This window comes from Marmota flaviventris, chromosome 1, assembly GCF_047511675.1.
Source record: "Marmota flaviventris isolate mMarFla1 chromosome 1, mMarFla1.hap1, whole genome shotgun sequence".
NCBI lineage: Eukaryota > Metazoa > Chordata > Mammalia > Rodentia > Sciuridae > Marmota > Marmota flaviventris.
The window spans coordinates 48,373,551-48,396,324 of NC_092498.1; the positions used below are offsets into that span (position 1 = coordinate 48,373,551).

The following is a 22,774-nucleotide window of genomic DNA, read 5'->3' on the forward strand; positions in this document are numbered from 1 at the left end:
AAAAAACTTTTGATTACAATTCTTTTCATGCTTTATGAATGTTTTGTAATACAACTCGTGCAAAAATATTTAGGATCAAACTATAGCTATATATGTATCTGCAAATACACGACATTCTTTGGTTAATAAAGCATGAGCTCTTTCTCAGATTTCATGGCACACTAAGCATCCAGAGAAATGAAACCACTACCTGCCAGTGTTACTTTAGGGATCTGCAATAGAAAAATACTTTTTTTTCTCTCTGAAAATAGTTTTAGCTGCCACTCTATGGAAGGGTGCAATGACAGATTTAGAGTACCAAGTCTGAATCAGTGGCCTGGCAAAGACAGAAGAGTGTCATTTCTATTCTGGTGTTATGTTTGGTTTGTTGACCCTGCACGCACGCACACACACACACACACACACACACACACAGGTGTAGTGGAGACATTATCTGTGACAGTTTCTTAGTTGCATTGGGAACAGCTGCCTGGAGGTATGAAAAATGACAAGAATTCTAATTTCAACCTTTGTCTTCTTTGAAACATAAGTTACCCTGGTTTTTGGTTATGTAAATTGTATTTGTGGCCTTCAGGCAACATCTGTGTGGCAGAAATGCAATTCTATTTTGAGAATTAGTAATATTGACATATGCAGGACCTAAATGCCCTTGATTTTTTCCTCATTTTCTTGCTCTTTATTTGCAGGTAGTGAAATCAAAGTTATCCCAAGAATTCCACTTTATTAAAATGAAAAGATCAAAGAATCATACAGTGGGAAAATATTTCAGCAATCAAAGTAAACTACAACAAGACTTTGTAACAAATCTTCAATCACCATATCATGTCAGAGGTCCAATAAATCAGGTTTGTTCTGAAATCCTTCTCAGCAGGATGTGTGCAAGTAAAAGGACCGTGCGGGCTCCCTAAAGAGTAACTGAGTTTGGAGATGGAGACAGGCTTCTCACCTGGATGATGGGCAGAGAACCAAACAACGTGCCTCACTTGTATTTCAGATCAACCACACACTCATGCACACTAGCACACACCTGCACACCAATGCATATTTTGCTTTTTAAAAAAAAGAGTAATAAGTTTTTCCTATAGCTTTACAAAGTCAAGATGTGAATTTGAACAATTAGTTGGTTTTAGAGTGAATGACAAAGCTAGAAAATGATTACTTGAAATATAATCAAAATCTAGGACCACCGTGGGCCGGGTATTGCCTTTTGATCATAAACAGGAACATAGACACTTGAATTAAATGGGAAAGAGGATCAGGCTCTTCAGTATTGTGTTAAATTCTCTGCAGGTACATTGATTTTAAAATGCAAACAAGCAATTACATTCCACGTGCAAGTAGGAATTTTGCTTATGTTGTTTACCAGGAGAAAATGTGGCTTTTAGGAGGACTTAGACTTTGTGAATCTTATGCTTATGAAAAACATTTCTTCTTTAACTTTTAAAATTTTATAACTGAAAGGGAAACAACAGAAATGCTGCCCTACAAGGACTTTGAAGAGATTCTATGAGAGAAATAGGAAGTGAAATATTTTACAGCTAATACACCAATATTTAATTCTTTACTCCTTGTGTTTTTCATAAACATTCCCTCCTGTCTTGTCTGTGAACCTAGATGGGTAACTGCAGTCTAAATTGATGATTTAGATAATTTTAAAGCAAGGAACAAAATACAGTTCCTCATGTATTACTTTATTATGTTTCATGTATGATATTATGCAACAAAGCTTTTGTTTGCTGCTATTGACAGACTATGTAATTGAAGATTACAATTACATTTTACATAAATATTTTGCAAAGGATTATGTATTCTAAGTGGGTTAGCATAAAGCATTTGCACATGTCCCCAAATATTACTGTTACTAGTATCTATAGTATCATTTTTCTTGAGCAACTATATCTAACCCAATTTAGAATAGAGCATAAATTTATTTATTCAAAAAGTGGTAGCAGACATACAAAATGTACCTAATACCAGTATCCAAAATTTTCTTTTCTATATTTTTAGGCTCAGAATGGTTAATTTCCTAATTATGCAAATGCTCTTTTTTGAGATTACATTTCACCTTTATGGTGGCTTTTAAAGGATTATTTCTTTTGAGGAAAAAAAAAGCTGACATGCTTAATTCTATATATGGCTGAAATTACATAATTTATAAATACCTCGATTTCATTAAAATACAAAAATGAAACTATTTTGATTGAGCAATTCTTTAGTATGAATATCCACTTCCTTCAAATACTCTATTTTTATATGTATTTTTATATGAACATACACATAAATTTATATTTAACTGCCTTAAAGTATATTTAAATGCAAATATCACTTGATATAAACAATAATATAGGCATTTTACAGATGATAGATTATTTTTTAAGAAAATGGTACAGAATTAACTTAAAAATAAAAGATATTTCTGGTATCTTTATCTACATGCAAACTTCAGTTTTAGATTCTCTGAGATTTTTTTTTAAATGTTATAAAATGTTATCATTTCCTGTAGCTGCTCCATCATGTTTCAATGTATCATTGACAGTATTTCAGCTGTTTCTGCATTACACTGTGACCTGGATTGTAGTAATCATCTGGCTGAGTTAGTCTGGTGTCTGCCTCTTCACCATTGAAATAATAATGGATTTTAGAAATAATTGTAACAATACTATTAATAAATGTCTTACTAGTAATACTCTGTGTTTGGAGAGTATCTGTTCTTTTCCGTTTCACTCAAGCTATATAACCATACCAACAGTAGCCACTTGGCAGGGATATTATCATGTGGATCTAAGTAATGGAGTGTGATTAATAGGATACAGTATTTTTTCAACTTTGATAATCTCTAAGTGTACGATCAGATGAGCTCTCTGCTGTACAATAGCAAAAGCTTTTGAACATAGTTTAATGGCAATCTTTTTTTTTTTTTTTTGAAGTAAGGCACTGAAATTCTAGAAAGCATTTTAACTGTGCTATTATGGTTCAGATCCAAGATGTTTCCCAAAGACTCATGTGTTGAAGGCTTAGTCCCCAATGCAGCAGTGTTCAGAGGTAAACCTTTTAAGAAGTGATTGGATCGTAAGGGCTCCAACCTCATCAATGGGTCAATCCATTAACACATTTATACCTGAATGGATTATTATTGGGAAGTGGTGAAAACGGTAGAAGGTGGGACCTATTGAAGGGAGTGGGTCCTTGGGGACATACGTTTGGGGACTATATCTTATCCCTGGTCTTTCCTTTTCTCACTTCTTTCCACTGGCCACCATGAGCAGGGTTGGTATCACACACCCCTCACCATGATATTCTGCCTTACCACAGACCAGAATCAATGGGTCTGACAATGGCTAAAACCTCTGAAATTTGGAGCCAAAGTAAATCTTTCCTCCTTGTTTTTCTTCAGTGTTTTTGTCACAGTGATTAAAAAGCTAATACATACACCTTGCTGAAGTAATAACATTTTATTTTCCTTTGGGGGAAATAAGTGTGTGTGTATGTATACCCACATATATTTGTCTATGTTTAGCAAGTTCCTAATTTGAGTGGGAGAAAAATAGGTATAAGCATTTTAAGGTATCTTTAGGTGTGAAAGTTACAGAAAGTATACTATTTTGGGTAAGAAATGATCAGTATCCAATCTAAAGAAAACAATTACAATATTGAAAGTCAGGAATAACTGCATAAACATTTCCAAGCATTACTGTTGACACTGTGTGTGAGCATATGTGCATAGGGGGTGAGAGTGGGGTTAAAGGCACATTGTACTATTTGCCAGTAGGCAAATAAGAACCCATAGACATAAAATGTAAAAGAAGGGCTCACCATCTCTTGTTTGTTTGGTTTACATTTGTATCAGTCAGTCTTTTTTTTTTTTTTACACATTTTTTTAGTTATTGATAGACCTTTTTTTATTTATTTATATGTGGTGCTGAGAATTGAACCCAGTGCCTCACACATGTCAGGCAAGTGCACTACTACTGAGCCACAGTCCCAGCCCCTGTATCATTCAATCTTACTAATATTAATGGCCTATGTGCCTAGCAATCTTCGCTGTAGAACAGTAATTCCCACTTAGAGAGTGTTGGAAGATATCACTGGAAACAGTTGCAGTGAGGTTTATGGAGAAAAAAGAAAAACAAAGCTATTGTGCATCTGAAGTTTCTTCTTTCAAAGTGGCATTTCACTGGAAGATTCCAAAGAGAAATACAGAAATGTGTCAAAATTACATTACCAGTAAGAGTTATTTCAAAGCTGTAAGGTCAGGGTATGAAAGCAGGGGGGCAGGTATCTAATATAACAAGGTTAAGGAGCCTAAAAAGATAACCAGGGGTGGGATCTTCTTATCTCAAAGCTTCCTTCATTAGAATACTTGCTGAAAAAATTATCATATCTAAAAGTTTTCTCTTGAATTTTCATCTTATAAAAGTATTTTAAAATCATTAAAAGCCATGTTCAAGACTATTATAATTAAAGTAAATAAGTGTAACTAAGTTCATATGAGCTGATAACTTCAATAACATGCATCCAAGTACAAAATATAATATAGCAGAATCTGCCATTGTGAATCAAGAAACAATTTCCGCAAATGCTAGTTTAATATTTGTTTTGTTTTATTTTGTTTTCGTAGTACTGGAGATAGAACACAGAGTGATCTACAATTGAGCCACATGCTCTGCCCCTTTTATTTTTTATTTTGAAACATGGTCTCAGTAAATTGTCCAGGCAGGCCTTGAACTTGTGATTATCCTGCCTCAGCCTCCACAGTGGGTAGGTTACAAGTATGGGTCACCACACTTGTCTTTACTTGAATTTTTTTTCTTTAATATGTACTTAAAAGTCAAAACCTTTTGATTACTCTTAGAAATGAAGGCCTATTGATAGATCATTTTGGCTGAAGGAGATGAATCAGAAGTTGTCAGAATTCCTCCCAAAACTTACTAAAGACAACAGGATACTGCAAGCACCTACAAACTAGAGTTTGTATTTGGCAAGGCTTCCAAGGTTTCATAATGTCAAAAAGCCTTTTATCATGTTTTTACTACTACAGTAACAGCTATTATCAACTTCCATATTTCTTTTTATGATTCATCCCTTCATGTAAGGACGGAAGAGCTTTTTTTTTTTCTAACTGATATAGACCATGCAGATTTCCTAAAATGATGCTTACTTGGTTTATTTTTATGTTCACTGAAATATAAAGAATTTATTTTATGACTTTACTAAATATCAGATCACTGAGCTTTAGCACATTCGATATATATAATGAACATCTTAATTCTTAGAACTCATCAAAAGTGTAATCTGTAAATCTATTTGCCATGTAAGAAAACATAATTATTTAAGACCAACTAATAGTAAAAACAAAATAGTCACATTTAGGAAAAAAAAAACACTATAAAAGGATTCCTATAGGGTGGTAATGTTTAGGTAGATTAACTTTTGAGTTTGATTTATGCTGACTAGCATTTTATTGAAAGTCTGTAGTGCTCTCTGAAAAGAACTGTTTTCATTTAGTTTTTTAAAGTCTTTTTTCCGACTCTGTATAATACATCTGGGGAAAATATTGCATTTTGGATTAGGCATTTAATATCTCTAACCAAGATATTTCCTTAGGTGATTTATGTGTAACATCATATTATTCTTTTTATTACAGGAAATTAAAATATATACTTTTGGTTACATGAAAAAGCAATTTATATGAAATCCATGAAAATATGTAGACATACTTAAAGAGTAAAGCAATTACAATTGATTACTGACATATCAGAATAAAGAGTTAACATGGTTTCATAAATATAAAATATATTCAATTGATTCTCAACTATAGAGTGAATTTTTTTTATTTTATGGTTAGAGAAATGCATCAATTTGATTCAGCTTTTAATGCTCAGCTAAATTATTTAATGGTTATGAAATATGGTGTATATATATATATATACAATTGAATATAATATATATATATATATATAATATTCAATTGTATTTCTACTTCCTTTTTATAATAAAATCTGTTCTAAACCTGTAGATTTTTATAGCATCAAGGTCAACAATATAATTTTCTTTAAAGTCTCTAATTTTTTATTTGGTCCATAATTTGATGTCTTAAATATTAAGTCATGAATTTGGACACTAGAAAAATATTTTAAAATACTAAAATAAAATGAGCCTGTGCTGTGACTTGTAATGTACATGTGTATCTGCTGAGCTCCATTTAAATGTGAAGGATTATTTGGTCTCTAGTAGATTTTTTTACCTATTACGCTGAAGGTTTGGGTTTCAGAATTCTGTGTCCCTTTTCAGCCAATAAGTGGGTATGAGAGCACACGCAAAAGGCCAACACTGAATCAAATGTAACCCAGGTGAATACAGGAGGCCCATCTCAATCAGAGAAGAGCTGAAAGGGAGTCAAAGCCCTTCACTTGGCAGAGACTCCCTCTCCTTTGTATTCTGCAAGAGTTAGCAAATACAGATCACTTTCCAGATGCTGTTGACACATGGACCTCTCTTCAAACTTTCTTATTAACATGTATGTCATTTTGGAGGGTCTAATTCCATCTAAAAAAGTAAAAAAATCATTTTAAGTCTTTATTGGGCCAAAAATGATAACTCAGAGCCAAATAGCAGGAGAATGTCCTTCAAGTGATATTTTCCTCATATACCATTGGGAAAAAATAGAAAATGATCATCAATATAGTGTATCTCTGAAGAATCTGAAATGGTAAACCTATTTTTGTTTTTTCACCCAGGGCATCAATTCATTTACCAGGACAATTCCTGTTTGTTCTTACCTTTGCCTTTAAAATGCAATTTAAAAGCAGTATTTTTCTGCATGTATTTAAATATGGAATACATGATACGTTTTAAAGCTTACATTTTATATTCTCCTCCTTGTCTTAATTACATGTAACATGAAGCTTATGTTTTAACAGGCATGGGATCTACAGTTTTATATTATCATAAAAGAGTTTATGAGTCCTTTGTTAAAAATCAGTACCATGTCATTGGCAGGATATGGAATTATTTACAGTTACTTCTATTTATAAGATAAAATTCGGTCTGAATTAAGAATAGAAGGGGGAGGCTGAAACAATAGTTTTGTAGCCTAAAATAAGTTCAGTTATCAAGTGGCACAGATTTGAATCCATAGGTTTCTACCACACGTGCATGCCCACTGGGCAAAACCTGGTATATGTTCACACTTGCTTCCAAAGAATACCCATTCCAATGCTCACATTAGCTATGCAAAATCAGTGGCATGTTTTTAAAAGGGTGTGGATACAACCCTTAGCACAAGTTATTCTTGCCAAGAATAGGAATCATTTCAATAGGATGGGGTTTCCAGGACCATGTTATTGGTAAACACCCAGAACTCTCTTGGCCACCTATTTTATGAATAAATTGATACTTTCCATGAATTATTTATAAATTCTGAGATGGGACTGATACAGACATTGCATCTCAGTTTCCTGTTTCCCAGAAGAACCCATAATTTCAAGTGAGTGATTGGCTTAAAAAGTGATTTTCTGTTTCCTGGGGTTATCATCAGTCTTTGAAGTGCTGACTTTCTTGAAATTGACTTCTCTTCCAATGGAAGCTTCCCTGGGTGGGCATCTTCAGTAAACTCTTATCAAATACAGTAAAAATAAATGCCTTCCCTTCACCATTAGTCGAGGACTTGTTATGCTGCCTCTGCAGAGCAGAAAGTCAAAACAGTTGGGCCAAAGCCAAGCCTTCTCTGGTTTCTCTCTGGGTGGAGTGTGTTAAATAATGGCCTTAAAAAGAAAAATTCTGTATTATTTTAAACAAGAGTTCATCCACACTCTATAAACACATGTATATGTGCATCTACATGTCTAAAATGTACACAAATATATACATGCATGCACATACAATGAAATAGGTAATAATCTTATAGCCATTGAATTAGTTTCTTAAAAACATTCATCCTATTTTTGATTTATAGCAGTATGCAAAGCCTTTAGTATGACAGATTCTATATCTCTGGGTGCCTTTGCCAGGTGCCTGTCTGGACATGTGTAGAATGTGATCCCAGGCCTATGCTAAGCAGTGGCAGAGCTGGGAGGGATATGCTAGGGGAGGTGTCTATCAGATGGCTCTCTTGAGAGGTGACAAGCAACTGAACTGCCAGAAATTGCCAGAAGGAGAAGATGCTAAGAAATGGTGAACTGCAAAGTCGTGAGGGCTGCAACTTTTGAAATAAAGAGAACTTGGGGACAGAGAGAAAAGTGGGCAACTTTGTGCCCTTCTGAAAGTAAACAGATCAATAGACTTGTCTTTTTTTTTAAATTTTTATTGTTGGTTGTTCAAAACATTACATAGTTCTTGATATATCATATTTCACACTTTGATTCAAGTGGGTTATGAACTCCCATTTTTACCCCGTATACAGATCGCAGAATCACATCAGTTACACATCCATTGATTTACATTTTGCCATACTAGTGTCTGTTGTGTTCTGCTGCCTTTCCTATCCTCTACTATCCCCCCTCCCCTCCCCTCCCCTCCCCTCTTCTCTCTCTACCCCCTCTACTGTCATTCATTTCTCCCCCTTGTATTATTTTTCCCTTTCCCCTCACTTCCTCTTGTATGTAATTTTGTATAACTCTGAGGGTCTCCTTCCATTTCCATGCAATTTCCCTTCTCTCTCCCTTCCCCTCCCCCCTCTCATCCCTGTTTAATGTTAATCTTCTTCTCATGCTCTTCCTCCCTACTCTGTCCTTAGTTACTCTCCTTATATCAAAGAAGACATTTGGCATTTGTTTTTTAGGGATTGGCTAGCTTCACTTAGCATAATCTGCTCTAATGCCATCCATTTCCCTGCAAATTCTATGATTTTGTCATTTTTTAATGCAGAGTAATACTCCATTGTGTACAAATGCCACATTTTTTTATCCATTCATCTATTGAAGGGCATCTAGGTTGGTTACACAGTCTTGCTATTGTGAATTGTGCTGCTATGAACATCAATGTAGCAGTGTCCCTGTAGCATGCTCTTTTTAGGTCTTTAGGGAATAGACCAAGAAGGGGAATAGCTGGGTCAAATGGTGGTTCCATTCCCAGCTTTCCAAGAAATCTCCATACTGCTTTCCAAATTAGCCGCACCAATTTGCAGTCCCACCAACAATGTACAAGTGTACCCTTTTCCCCACATCCTTGTCAGCACTTGTTGTTGTTTGACTTCATAATGGCTGCCAATCTTACTGGAGTGAGATGGTATCTTAGGGTGGTTTTGATTTGCATTTCTCTGACTGCTAGAGATGGTGAGCATTTTTTCATGTACTTGTTGATTGATTGTATGTCCTCCTCTGAGAAGTGTCTGTTCAGGTCCTTGGCCCATTTGTTGATTGGGTTATTTGTTATCTTATTGTCTAATTTTTTGAGTTCTTTGTATACTCTGGATATTAGGCCTCTATCTGAAGTGTGAGGAGTATCACTATTTGCAGATGACATGATTCTATACCTAGCAGACCCAAAAGGGTCTACAAAGAAACTATTAGAGCTAATAAATGAATTCAGCAAAGTGGCAGGATATAAAATCAACATGCATAAATCAAAGGCATTCCTGTATATCAGCGACAAATCCTCTGAAATGGAAATGAGGACAACCACTCCATTCACAATATCCTCAAAAAAAATAAAATACTTGGGAATCAACCTAACAAAAGAGGTGAAAGACTTATACAATGAAAACTACAGAACCCTAAAGAGAGAAATAGAAGAAGATATTAGAAGATGGAAAAATATACCCTGTTCATGGATAGGCAGAACTAACATCATCAAAATGGCGATATTACCAAAAGTTCTCTATAGGTTTAATGCAATGCCAATCAAAATCCCAACGGCATTTCTTATAGAAATAGAGAAAGCAATCATGAAATTCATATGGAAAAATAAAAGACCCAGAATAGCAAAAACAATGCTAAGCAGGAAGTGTGAATCAGGCGGTATAGCGATACCAGACTTCAAACTATACTACAGAGCAATAGTAACAAAAACAGCATGGTACTGGTACCAAAACAGGCAGGTGGACCAATGGTACAGAATAGAGGACACAGAAACTAATCCACAAAACTACAACTATCTTATATTTGATAAAGGGGCTAAAAGCATGCAATGGAGGAAGGATAGCATCTTCAACAAATGTTGCTGGGAAAACTGGAAATCCATATGCAACAAAATGAAACTGAATCCCTTTCTCTCGCCATGCACAAAAGTTAACTCAAAATGGATCAAGGAGCTTGATATCAAATCAGAGACACGCCGTCTGATAGAAGAAAAAGTTGGCTACGATCTACATACTGTGGGGTCGGGCTCCAAATTCCTCAATAGGACACCCATAGCACAAGAGTTAATAACTAGAATCAACAAATGGGACTTACTCAAACTAAAAAGTTTTTTTCTCAGCAAAAGAAACAATAAGAGACGTAAATAGGGAGCCTACATCCTGGGAACAATAGACTTGTCTTGTGTGGGAATCACTCTTGGAAGAGATCCCTGCCATGTGCTCTGCCTCTTTGCCATATTTCCTACCTCACAGCTTTCCCTGGGGCCTCTGATCTTGTCAGCCTTTCCACTGGCAAGGGCTGAGATGGATAGATGAGGAGCGAGATGGTAGCAGCAGTATAATTGAACCCTGTACACTGTGGAAGAGGGTATCCCTGGGTGCAAGATTCTTAAAATGTTAAAACATAACTTCCTTCCCTTCCCCAAGTCTACTTTTTTATTTGGCTCCACCCCATTGACTGGATTTATTTCCCCTTTTTTTGACTTCTCTGTCCCTGCATCTACCTCAATCATGGAATTATTATCCATAATTGCTTCTGTATACTCTGTCCCATTGCAACTGAGCTTCTCAAGGCTTCAGCTTGATCTGTTCATCTTTCTATTGTAAAATGTTTGACACAGAGGAGGCGTTCAGTAAATATTGTTCTCTTATGTTCTTTTCTCTGCTCCTTACTTCTCAGCTTAAGTCCCATCTCCTCTGATTCTCCAAGCACTGGTCTCTCTTGAAGTTACCTTAGCATTCTCCACTCCTCTCTCCCTCAGTCTTTTTCTTTTTCTAAGTGTATCCCAACGAATGCAAGCTCCATGAGGAAGGGATTAAGGTTTTGTTAATGATTGTGTTTATTATTTATCTTTTAATTGTTTTATTGAGGTATAATTTACCTACCATAACATTTACTCTTTTAAAGTATACAATTTGGTGTTAAAAAAACTGTTTTACACAGCTTTTCTAGCATCTTGAAAACCTAACTTTAGAACATTTTTATCATCCCCAAAAGAAACATAATACTCATTTTCCATCCTCCTCCTCCCCCATCTCCCAAACTTAGGCAAGCACTGATCAACTTTCTGTCTTGTTTTCGGACAGATTTTTACCTATACTGGATGTTTCATATAAATAGAATCATACAATACATGGTTTTTGTGGTCAGCTTCTTTCAATGAGTATTATTATGTTTAAATCATTGCATTCTTTTTAGAAATCAGTTGCCTAGCAAAGGAAAGACTCAATGAATTTTTATAAAATTAAAAAATTAGCTCTAAAAACCTCAAGCCCTTCCTGGGGTTAGAAATTGTGTTCAAAATAGAACTTGCTAGAAGTCTTTGACAAAGCATTATGTTGGGAATAGCATCATCATTTAAAAAATCTCCTCAGCAAGTACCAATTGTTAGTTCCCAGTGTCCTGAGGACTGAAGTGCAGCACTAAAGAGGTAGTTAGGGAAGATGTGAGCTGCATATGAAGTTGCCTGCCTAGTCCATGTGGGGAGTATGTTAAAAGCTCAGGATGCTGATGGGCCCTAAGTCTTGCAGTTCATGCAGGTCTAAGGTGATTTGAGACCTCCTCTTTGTTTGACACCTCTCATTGTTTCTCTCTCCATCCCTCCCACTTTAAATCTGGAAAGGGTTTGATGAAGTCATGCTCAGGTCTAAATGAATGATCAGTCCTCATATTTCAGTTTGTTCACACAAAGATACTGAAATTTTAAGAGAGGGCAAAGTAAGACATTCTGATTATGGAACTTCAGGTAGCCAAAAATGAGATTGTTGGAGGAACCAGGGGACACCACAAACTTATCCCAAAGGTTCTACAATCTCCATACCAAGATTAGAGGAGACAGAGCAAAGCTGTACTGATGGCCCCATTCTGAACTATCAGATGACTGGAGCTTGTGGAAAGATGGCCATACAGGCTCTGTCCTTGTGCCATGCATATCAATGGGGCATGGCTTCTGATCTAGAGAAATATTTCCACTAGTTTTCTTTTTCTACCATACTATGTCAAATTCAATATTAATGTAGCATCAAAATTCATTTTAATGTCATAAATCTTCCTTTAATTTTTATACATAATAAGTGCTTACAGATGCAAATCATGTTTAAATAGAAGGACTTAATGGTTAAAAGAAGTATTGACCATATTGTAGTAATTTTGCAAACAGCTGTTTCAAGTTAACATATGTGTATTCCCAGTCTTGTGTATATAAGATACAAGTTAATGTCAACAGTGCATTAACAATGCAACTGTATTTAATTATAGAACTAAAAGCTCTATAGGTAGAAAGATCACATTATCACCAAAAAGTATAGGTAAGGAGACATCTGTTTCTGGTGAACTTCAAATAGGTACTTGCATCTTTTACGTTCACCAATTCTCTATTTTTTTTTTTACAACAGTAGATTAACTGTTGAAAGATTTCTTTGCATACTTATTCCTAAAACAAGATGACAGATATGTTGTTCAGCAATTTAATTTTGCAAGCAGCATTAGAAATACTAATCTGGGAAGTATAAAGAGAACTCAGAGCATGAGAATGATACTGATTCTTTCATATGCAGCCATGTCTAGGATTCAGAGGAAAGGAAAACTTCCTTTTTTTGTTACCAAATGGCCCCATACTATTACTCATAATTGTTTATTTCATTAGATTCTACTATTTGAAATCCTTTCAATTAATGGAATTGCCTAAATTAACCTTCAGAATAGGGTCATTGAGACATTTGTACTGTGACTGAATTTAATCACATTCTCCCAACTTTTGGCTAAATGTGAGGCACTGAGTAAATAAGGGGGGGGGGGCAAGGCATAATTTTGAAGTGAACTCTTTTGGGAAAAGGATTCCTCTGGGAGATATGAGGAACCTGAGAAGCAAAGGATCATTGGCTGCCAATGGACCATTGTGACAAAAAGCCACACTTTGCCAAGTTAATTCTAAAGGCTGAATTTTAAAATCACTTAGAGCTGAGTGATGGACTTGGCATATATCAATTGCAAAAAATTGCTAAAGAGATGCTAATCATTTTTCTGGAGAACTCCCGATTCCAGAGATGATGTAATTGCGCTATACCTATTACCTGTCATTTTGCATTGGACCACTTCAACACAGCCAGAATATCTAATAAGCACGGCTTTTCTTGCCCTCTCCATTTCTCATTGGCTAATTTACCCTGCTACCCAAAGCATGGTTCTTCTTTGTTACATTGTATCTAAGAGCAGACCAGTTGGCAAGTATATGAAAGTTATTGCTTTACTCAGCTTTTTCACTGCTATGACCAAAAGACCCAACAAGAACAACTTTGTAGGAGGAAAAATATATTTGAGGTCAGGGTTTCAGAGGTCTCAGTCCATAGAAGGACAACTTCATTGTTCTTGGCTCAAGGTGTAGTATAACATCATGGTAGAAGGTGTGGCATGGCCGAAATTATCCACCTTGTCCAGCCACACCCTACCTGCCTACAGTTACTGCCCAGTTGATCCCTATCAGGGGATCAGTGCACAGATTATGTTAAGGCTCTCATAACCCAATCATTTCCCCTCTAAGCTTTCTTGCATTGTCTCACACATGTCCTTTGGAGGGCACCTCATATCTAAACCAAAACAATTACTAACTGCTGCTGCTTAGTTGTTGATGGAAATGAAAAGCTTATATTCATCCATTATTACTTAGAAAAAACAAATAAAATTTGCAACTCAGCATAATATGGCAGAGATGTCAACTCTCTCAATGGTTGCCAGGTTCAATGTGCCTAGTTTGGAAGGCTAAATGTCCTGCATCTTCCATCTACTCTCATGGCCCCATTTAGGAGATTTTCTCTGATAGAAAAGGATTTATTCAAATGACTGTATATCAATATCTGTGTTCTTCTAAACAAACTATTACAGATCATTTATATGAGAATATGTTAGTCAAGCTTCTAAGAAGTGCATGGGTAGGAAGAAATGTAAAGATCATTTTCCTGAAGAAATCACTGGAAAATTAGGAACATTAAAGATTTATGTAGTGGTGACAATCAATTTTTTAAAGGATTTAAAACATTCAACTAGATACACCCATTGCCTCTGACCTCCAGAGAGGTAAAGAAGTTTGGTGACCTGGAGATAAACTACAAAATTTCTATCCTCCTTCGTGAAAATTAAAAGTGAACAATAACCTAATAGTCGGTGCCATTTTGCTGTGCTTATTAATATGGTTCACTCCAAGATGATCACTGGCAAACTTTTTTTGAGAAATGATATTTAAAAACTTAAAGCTCCTATTTTTTTTTGGGGGGGGGGGTGTACTGGGGATTAAAATCAGGATCATCCAACCACTGAACCACCCCCCCAGCCCTATTTTGTATTTTATTTAGAGACAGGGTCTCACTGAGTCTTAACCGCCTTGCTAAACTGCTGAGGTTGGCTTTGAACTCGTGATCCTTCTGTCTCAGCCTCCAGAGCTGGTGGGATTACAGGCATACACCACTGTGCTTGGCAAAGCTCCTATTCTTATGGTTCCAGGAGAATCAGTTTTTATGTATTTGTTTATTTTAGTCTAAAACTCCAATTGAGAAGATAAGTCAGTTTTGTCCATCAGGTTACAAGGAAGACCAAAAAAAAAGAAGGAGATGACAGAAGATAATAAGACTAAAGAAAGGTAAGAAATGAGAGCAACAGGAAGTAAAAGAAGAATGAAGCAGAGGTCTTAGAAACTCTAAAGAAATGATGGCAGATGTCACTAGTCATCATAATTCCCAGTCAGACAGAAGAGTCTAGAATTTATCCACAAATTCAGCAAGTAGCTCTTAGAGGCTATGCCAGAAACAGGCAGCCAAGGGTCACAGCCTCTGATTGAAAACTAAACGTTTAATTATCCAGATGTGCATTTGGTTTTATAGACATGAAGTAACTGCTGTGCTAAGAGAATGCAAAGATGCTCTTAATCAGAGAGAGGATAATGGCAGTCACAAAAGCAAATAGACATTTTGTTTATACACACTAATCTGATTAGTGGTACTTTCTGGAACTGTCTTTTGAAAAGAACTAATTCTTAGTTTAGTCTTAGAATCATGAGCTTTCTTGCATCAGAAATAAGTCTATTGTAACTCATTTGCTTATTGTATTCATCACATCTCCCAGCAAGGAAGGCTGTCCTCTGTCCTGAATTAAGTGTTCCCAGTGTATAAAGTGAACTGTGTAGGTCACAGGAACTATTTCAATGAATATTATGTTACATTTTCAGTATGAGGCTGCTCATTGCTCAGCATTCTCCCAAAGACACCATCCCAGTTGCTTTATAGTAAAGATTATCAGTCTGGATCCCTATATTAACATCTGAAAATTAACTTCCAGATTTATCAATTGTCAATACATATCTAAAGTAGCATCTATGTTCAATAACCATGATGTGAAGCACTGGAACTGTCAAACCATTTGTCTGAGATGCACCAGACAATTTATGCAACTACTAGAATTACTGTGACTGAACATTCAAACAAAAGGTCAACTGCTATGGGGAAGCATTCAAATATGTGACATTAAGGCACTTCCCAAGTCTGGCCTGACTATGACCCTTATGCAGTGATCTTGACAAGATCAAATGTTTCCCAGCACCAGACACTACACATATGTTCCTTGACCATTGTCCCTGTCTCCCTGTATTCCTGGTTGCAAACCATCAGACTATCTGGTCACTCTGTGCTACTGAGATGACAATGGCTGAAGTTGCTACACAGTCAAACAGTTTATACAGTTTCAGAGTAAATGATGAGAATACAACTATAGCAAAGTGCAAAATTTCTGTGAATGAGCACTCCCTACCCAATCTAGGTATTGTTCTAAGGACTTTTAACTACGGGAAACAGTTCTACTACAAGACTTAAGACAGATATATGCTGCTTAACAGCAGGGATATGTTCTCAGAAACATGTCATTAGGCAATTTTATCACCGTACGAACATCATGGGTGTACTTAAATAAAGCTAGATAGTATAGCTTATTGCACAACTAGTCTGTGTGGTATATACAGTGCATCATTGGCTGAAATGTCATTATGCAGCAAATGACTATAAAATATTTGCTAAAGAGATGCCCATCATCAATCAAAAGAATGAATTTATTTATTGGATTCTTGTTGAGGTTTAAATACCTCTGGTGGAGAAATAACAAGTGGTTTACAATGTGTGGCTCAGTTCAAAGTGTTTCCACAAAGAATTTCCAAAGTATTGTACCTATCTGCTAATGTACTAGGGAAAATTAAATAAAATCCTCACAACTGGGAAAAAAATCTTGTGTGTGTGTGTGTGTTAAATTAAAAAATATATTATTAAATCAAATTTGAATATGATATTTTTAGTATAAAATATACAAATGCAAGGACAAAAATCAAAAGAACACACACTAAAATGTCAATAGACACTATTCTGGTCATGGGATTACAAGTGAGTTTTCTTTTTGTCTATAAGAATTTCTTATTCTTTGTACAATGAATAAATATTAATGCAATTAAAACTCTTAATGGTTAATCAAGATATTTTTAAAATTAGAGTCTATAGGAAAAGTAATTAAAATGAAAATGTTAAAAAAATAAAAACACAACCTAAGATTTCCTCACATTGAGTAAACATATCTATAATGATGTTATGTCTATGAAATATGTGTTTATTGTGGAATTTCTGGCTAAAGGTGATGAATAGAACATGAATATTTACTTTATTTTCTCTCTTCCAAAAGTCTACTATAACTATAGTAAATTAACTTTTTTTTAAAGAATATCTATCTAAACAACAAAAGAACAAACAAGGAAACACAGAAATACATTTTTGAAAATTGGAAAGCAGATAAGTGACTGATGACTGAATTATCAGAACCAAGTAAGTAGAATCTAAATCATTAGGAAAGGCGAAAAAAAAAACACAACAAAACAATCTATGTATGTGACACCACAGAAATTCCCAGTGTTAGGAATTGGGATACCATAATCCCTGTAATCAAATTGAAAGTAGGGCTAAAAGAAAAAGGGTCCGCTGCAAGTTAAGGGAGCAGATCCCAAATTGTTTCCCTATTAGAGAGAGCTTAACAAGTGTCCTATATACCCCAAAGGAAGGCAGTAGGTCTACTCTTAAAAAAATGTAAGAGCCTGAGAGTTTGGGCAGAGGCATACCAAAAGTGAGGGTGCAAATGACATACTTAATAAAGATTTAGATGGTAAATGTTAAGATCTCTCAAGCTCTTCTATCCTGAAGAATCTAGTCAATATCATAAAGACAGGAGCCTGGAATGTGCTTCTGTGGAAACTGACCAGCCTAAGAGACAAGACATAAATATACTGACATTGAAGATTTGCCAATAAAATGACTCATCAAAGTCACAGTAAAATAAAACCCAAAGTCAATAAGAACCACCCACATGTTCAGAGCTTCTGATTGGCTCAGTGCTCCACTCATAATTATGATCAACAAGAAAGTATTATGAGACATCTGAGGCAAGTTTCTAAAAAGATAGGTAGAGACAAAACAAACAGAAAAAGAAAGAAACTTGGAAGAAGCAAGGGAAAGAAAACTTCATAAAAAAAAAAACATCGTTTATATGTTAGACAGGATAATTCTTCCTCCCCAACACCATTTCAAAATTAATTTCCTAGGGCTACCTTAACAAAGTACCATAAGAAGGATGGTGTAAACAACAGGTATGTATTGTCACAGTGTACTAGAGGCCAAAAGTCTGGAATCAAAATGCCCCCTGGTCTATACATCCTGGCAGGCTCTAGGGGAGGATAGTTCTTTGCCTCTTCCAGTTTCTAATGGTTCCAATTCTCATTTTGCCATCACTCCAATCCCTGCCCCATATTCACATGGCCTCCTTCTCCTTTGAGACTGTCTTCTCTTCTGTCCTTCATAAGGACAAATTTATTGGATTTAGAGCTCACCCAAAAACTCAGGACAATCCACCAAGACCCTTGTTCCAAATAAGATCATATCCATAGGTACTGGGTAATAGGGTGTGAATATATCTTTTGAGAGGGTACCACTTCACCCACTACAATGTCATAATCCTTGGAACCCATGAATTTGTTAGCTTACAAGACAAATGGGTCATTAAAAATTTAATTAAATTGAGGAGTTTGAAATAAGAAGGTTTTCTGGATTATCAATGTGGTATCAATGTAATCACCAAGATCCTTTAAAGGAGACAGAAGGGTCATAGCCAGAGAAGGACATGTGACAACAGGAACAGAGGTCAGAGTAATATGAAGAAGAGACCACATGGCATGGAGCACAGGCCCCTTTAGAAACTGGGAAAGGAAAGGAAACATTCTCCCCTAGAGTCTCCATAAGAAATCCAGTCTTGATGACTCATCATAGACTTCTGATTTCCAGTTATTTGAAGTCACTAAATATTTTCATGGGGGCAATAGGAAGCTCCCATGAAAGTGTGTTGTGTGTGTGTGTGTGTGTGTGTGTGTCCTCACACGTTTAAAGTTAGAAAAATAAGTCAGTCCCTTTTATAAAGGAACATTCAGAGAACATAAAAAAAAAAACTCTTAGAAGTCACACACACATATTTACACACATATACATATTCACATATGTACCTATATATTAGCAGAAATAAAAAAGAACATAATAGAAACTAATGAAGATATAATTGAGAAAAATCTCACAGAAATTGGAAAAAAAAACGCATACAAAAGGATATGGAAAGTAGCACAGAATAATTATACAAATTAAAAAACTTAGGAAGTTGGTCCAATATTCACAATATAGAAATTTCAGGAAGAATAAAGAAAGTGGAAGAATGGAAATAAATGAAATAATTTGAAAATATGTTTTCTACAAATAAAACATGGGTTTTCATATTGAGATGGCTTACTGAGTGTCTACAAAACTGATGGAAGATATATTTAATCTAGCCAAATCATAATGAAATTTCTAAAGCTACAGAGAAAAAGCTGATTCCAAAAAAAATTAGTAAAAAAAAATTTCATATATTGAATCCAAGTATATATGATTATACATAATTGAGGTATCTTCAGATATTTCAATAGTAACAATTAAAGCTGGAAAAATGTCTTTAGCGTTTTGAAAATAAATTATTGTTGTCATACAATTCAATAACTAGCCAAACATTCAGAGAAAGATAAAAAATTCTTATAGAATTTATTTCATATATACTTTCTGAGAAAGTTAAGGGACTATGTACTCCACTAGAACTAGATAGTAAACCCAAAATGGGAATGTACAAGACTTAAAAATGAAGTTTCTACACAGAAACAAGAAAAATATGACCCCTGGGATGAAGATGAAGAATGTCCCAGAACAGTTGGGCATCAAATGTAAAAGCAACTATTCCTGATTGGAACAGGTCAGGGGACACTGAGAGACATACTATAAAGAAAAAAAAAGAAATTGATAAGCACTTCCAATTCATCTAGTGATGAATTAAAAACTGGTGATATTTGGGGATGGATTCAACGAAAGCTAAGCAGATGGGAACTCACAGAAGCAGAGAGTAGAATTGTGGATATCAGAGGTGGGAGAGTGGGGGAAATAGGATGTTGATAAAAGGGTACAAAGTGTGGGTTAGACAGTAGGCATAAGTTTTCCTGAGATTACTGCACAGCATGGTGACTATAGTTAGTAGTGTATTGCATATTTCGAAATTGCTGGGAGTAAATTTCAAATATTTATATTACAAAAATAAGCATTTGAGGCAATGCTTGTGTTGATTAGTTTTATTTAATCATCCCACATTGTATGCATGTATCATAGCATCACTTTGTACCCCCTAAATAGATATAATTAAAATTTGTCAATTTGTAATAAAATAAAAAAGAAAATGAGGCAAATGGAGGGAAAGGCAAGGAAGGAAAAGAAAACCAATTGGAGTATAATATGTGGCTTAACATGAGCAATATCAAATGTCATAATAATGTAAAAGTTTACTTTTAATCTAACCATAATTTTGAGATATCTGTATTGGGAATAGAAAGGATAAGAAAGTATAAATGTTCAGGAGGAGGGAGGAAAGTACCAGACAATGCCTCATATTTTAAAAATTAGTAAGTAACTGTATTAAGCCAGTCATGGTGATGTGTACCTGTAGTGACTACTCAGGAACTGAGGCAGGAGGATTTTGAGTTGGAGAGCAATATGGACAGATTGTTTCTGTCTTAAAGAAAAAAAAAAAGAAGCAACTGTATAAACATTATATTCAACAAATTGAAGGAAAATACCAAAAGAATCCCTGAAAGAACTAACTGTAAGCTATTAAATCTCAGGAAGGGCGAAGAGTAAGTGGTGAAGTGGGAAACTTATTTTCATTATATGATTTACAGGATTGTTTGATTCACATATGTTATTTTTATTTATCCTCATTTTGGAATTTTAATGTGAAAGATCATTTTATTTAAGTTGTTTCATAAAGTTTTATTGATTCTCTGGATGCCTTTGATTAGACTTCTGAAGAGTACAGTTTAAATATAAGAAAAGGAGTCATAGAAAGACTTTAAGACGTATTGAAGGTTATTGCATGAAACTAAGCCCAAAAGACAAACAATCCTGGAAAAGCATAATCTAAGTGGTTCTTCTGGGTTTTTTTCCAGCTGTGAAATATATTTATGATTCTCAGTTTCCTTATTTGTTCATTTTGAATTCCAAGCAAGACACACCTTAAATGAAGCAATTACCAAAATAACCCTCCATTATATAAGTGTTATCAAATGACTTAAATTATCCTAAAAAATTGCATATTTCTTTATATGTAGTCAATAACAAGCAGCTATAATGTGACTTGTCTACTATGAAAATTAATGCAATATATCAACAAATAATTGAGGCTATTAAGTGCATTAAAGTGTTTCTTTAGCATTTTATGATCATCTGCATATATCAGTGTTATATTTCTCAAATTTAACACACTGGTTTTAAAATACTTGTTGATTATCTATTTTGTGATCTAGCTTTTCAACCTCATATTGATTAGGCCACCTGATATGTTCTGCATTACTTACCTGAGATGACAAGATGTGAGGAATCATGAATTAATGTTAACGTTACCAATGGAAACTCCCAACAGGAAAACAAAAGGTGTATCCTAAGGTGAAAAATATAAAGAACAATACAATGTTATTTAGGGATGACGTGAGTTTGGGTGAAATCACCTGCCCTGTTCTCTGAATTAACCTATAGAGCTGAGGGTGTTTGATAATAAGAGTTTCAGTCCATCTTGCCATGACTTCAAGTTGCAGATGTGGATGGTTACTGCAGTGGTTACTAATGGACCCTGTACTGTCTACTCTCTACATTGCTGCTAATTATCATCAATATAACTTGTCTTTTCTCTGAATATAGTCTGAAAAATTTGCACCATAATGATCCTATCCTCAGCAACCAGAAGTTTCTTAATCTGCCTGCCTGTCTATATTGAGGGTCTGCAACACTATATTTTATAGTAGGGAACAGATCTGACTAACTTCTGGTCTCTCCCAAGTAAGTGCAGATTTCCTCTGACATCTATACTCTCATTTCCTGCTTGTATGATAAGGAATCTGTGCTTTATTTCCCACCTCCTCCCCTTGGAAAATGAATGGTCAGTTAATTGGTACTTATCACCCAGTGGGTTCCTCAAAAGTAAGATTGGCTCCATACTCCTCCTTATTAGACCCTAATGTCCTAAAATAGTGCAAGCGCTCCTTTCCACTTCTGGATGCCTCCTCCTGATTTCTTCTGTCAGAATTAGAGTTTAGGGAATTGTAAGAGATGCTGTTTGGTCCGAAAATTTTATGACACTTGTACAAATTTTATGATGATTGAGCCCGGTGAATATGCTGGATCAGCTTTACTTTGTCAGTGTCCTGGTCTTGGGTTCAAGGGGAAGGAATAGGAAACTTCACTTTGCATAGTCTAATACCACTAGGAAACATTTTACTTGACAAAGCTGATAGTTTGCCCAAACCGGTTTAGTTCTTTCAGTGCATGCTTTATTCATCAGAACCCCTGGGGCAAGGAGAGGGGTGGAGTATGAAGGGTAAGATTCCAGTACTAAACCCCACCCTGGACTGCCAACAATTACTATAAGATTAAGATATGCTGAGGGCCAAATCGGTTCCTGAAGGGAAACTCCTTACAGCTGAAGCCTGCCGTAACTCAGTTAACCTATAAGGCAAATATTAGTTCACTCCCCAAAACAGCATTAAAAAGTGGCTCCACTGTATTTCTCTGGTGCTGGTTTCATGGGTGTGCCCTGGGGATTTCAGACAATACGCTGGTGCTAAAGTAGCAACTGGAATCTTTTACTCAGTCGGCTGGACTCAGAGTCTATTCTGGCATCCAGCCCAGTATATCAAAATTGTGGTTTTTCAGCCTATTTTGGAAGCTGCTTCACTAAGCCATGTGACAACCCCAAAAGTTGGTCTGGCACCAGAAGACTTCATCAGATCGCAAACTTGAGAGCCCTCGAGCTGGCTGTTTTTGTATTGATGCCTCCCTTGCCATAATCATTAA

The 22,774-nt window shown here is 35.5% G+C and overlaps 1 protein-coding gene across 2 annotated transcripts in view; it reads left to right on the plus strand.

The window, feature by feature from the left end:
* The window catches only part of Cped1 (cadherin like and PC-esterase domain containing 1), a 253,823-nt gene extending 251,154 nt beyond the window's left edge, over positions 1-2,669 (plus strand). For both annotated transcript variants that reach the window (XM_027926517.2, XM_071612805.1), the window contains one exon: positions 687-2,669. In XM_027926517.2, the coding sequence (XP_027782318.2) occupies positions 687-908 (222 nt within the window). In that variant the 3' untranslated portion in view covers positions 909-2,669. The remainder of the gene's footprint in view (positions 1-686) is intronic.
* Positions 2,670-22,774: the final 20,105 nt, after the last annotated feature.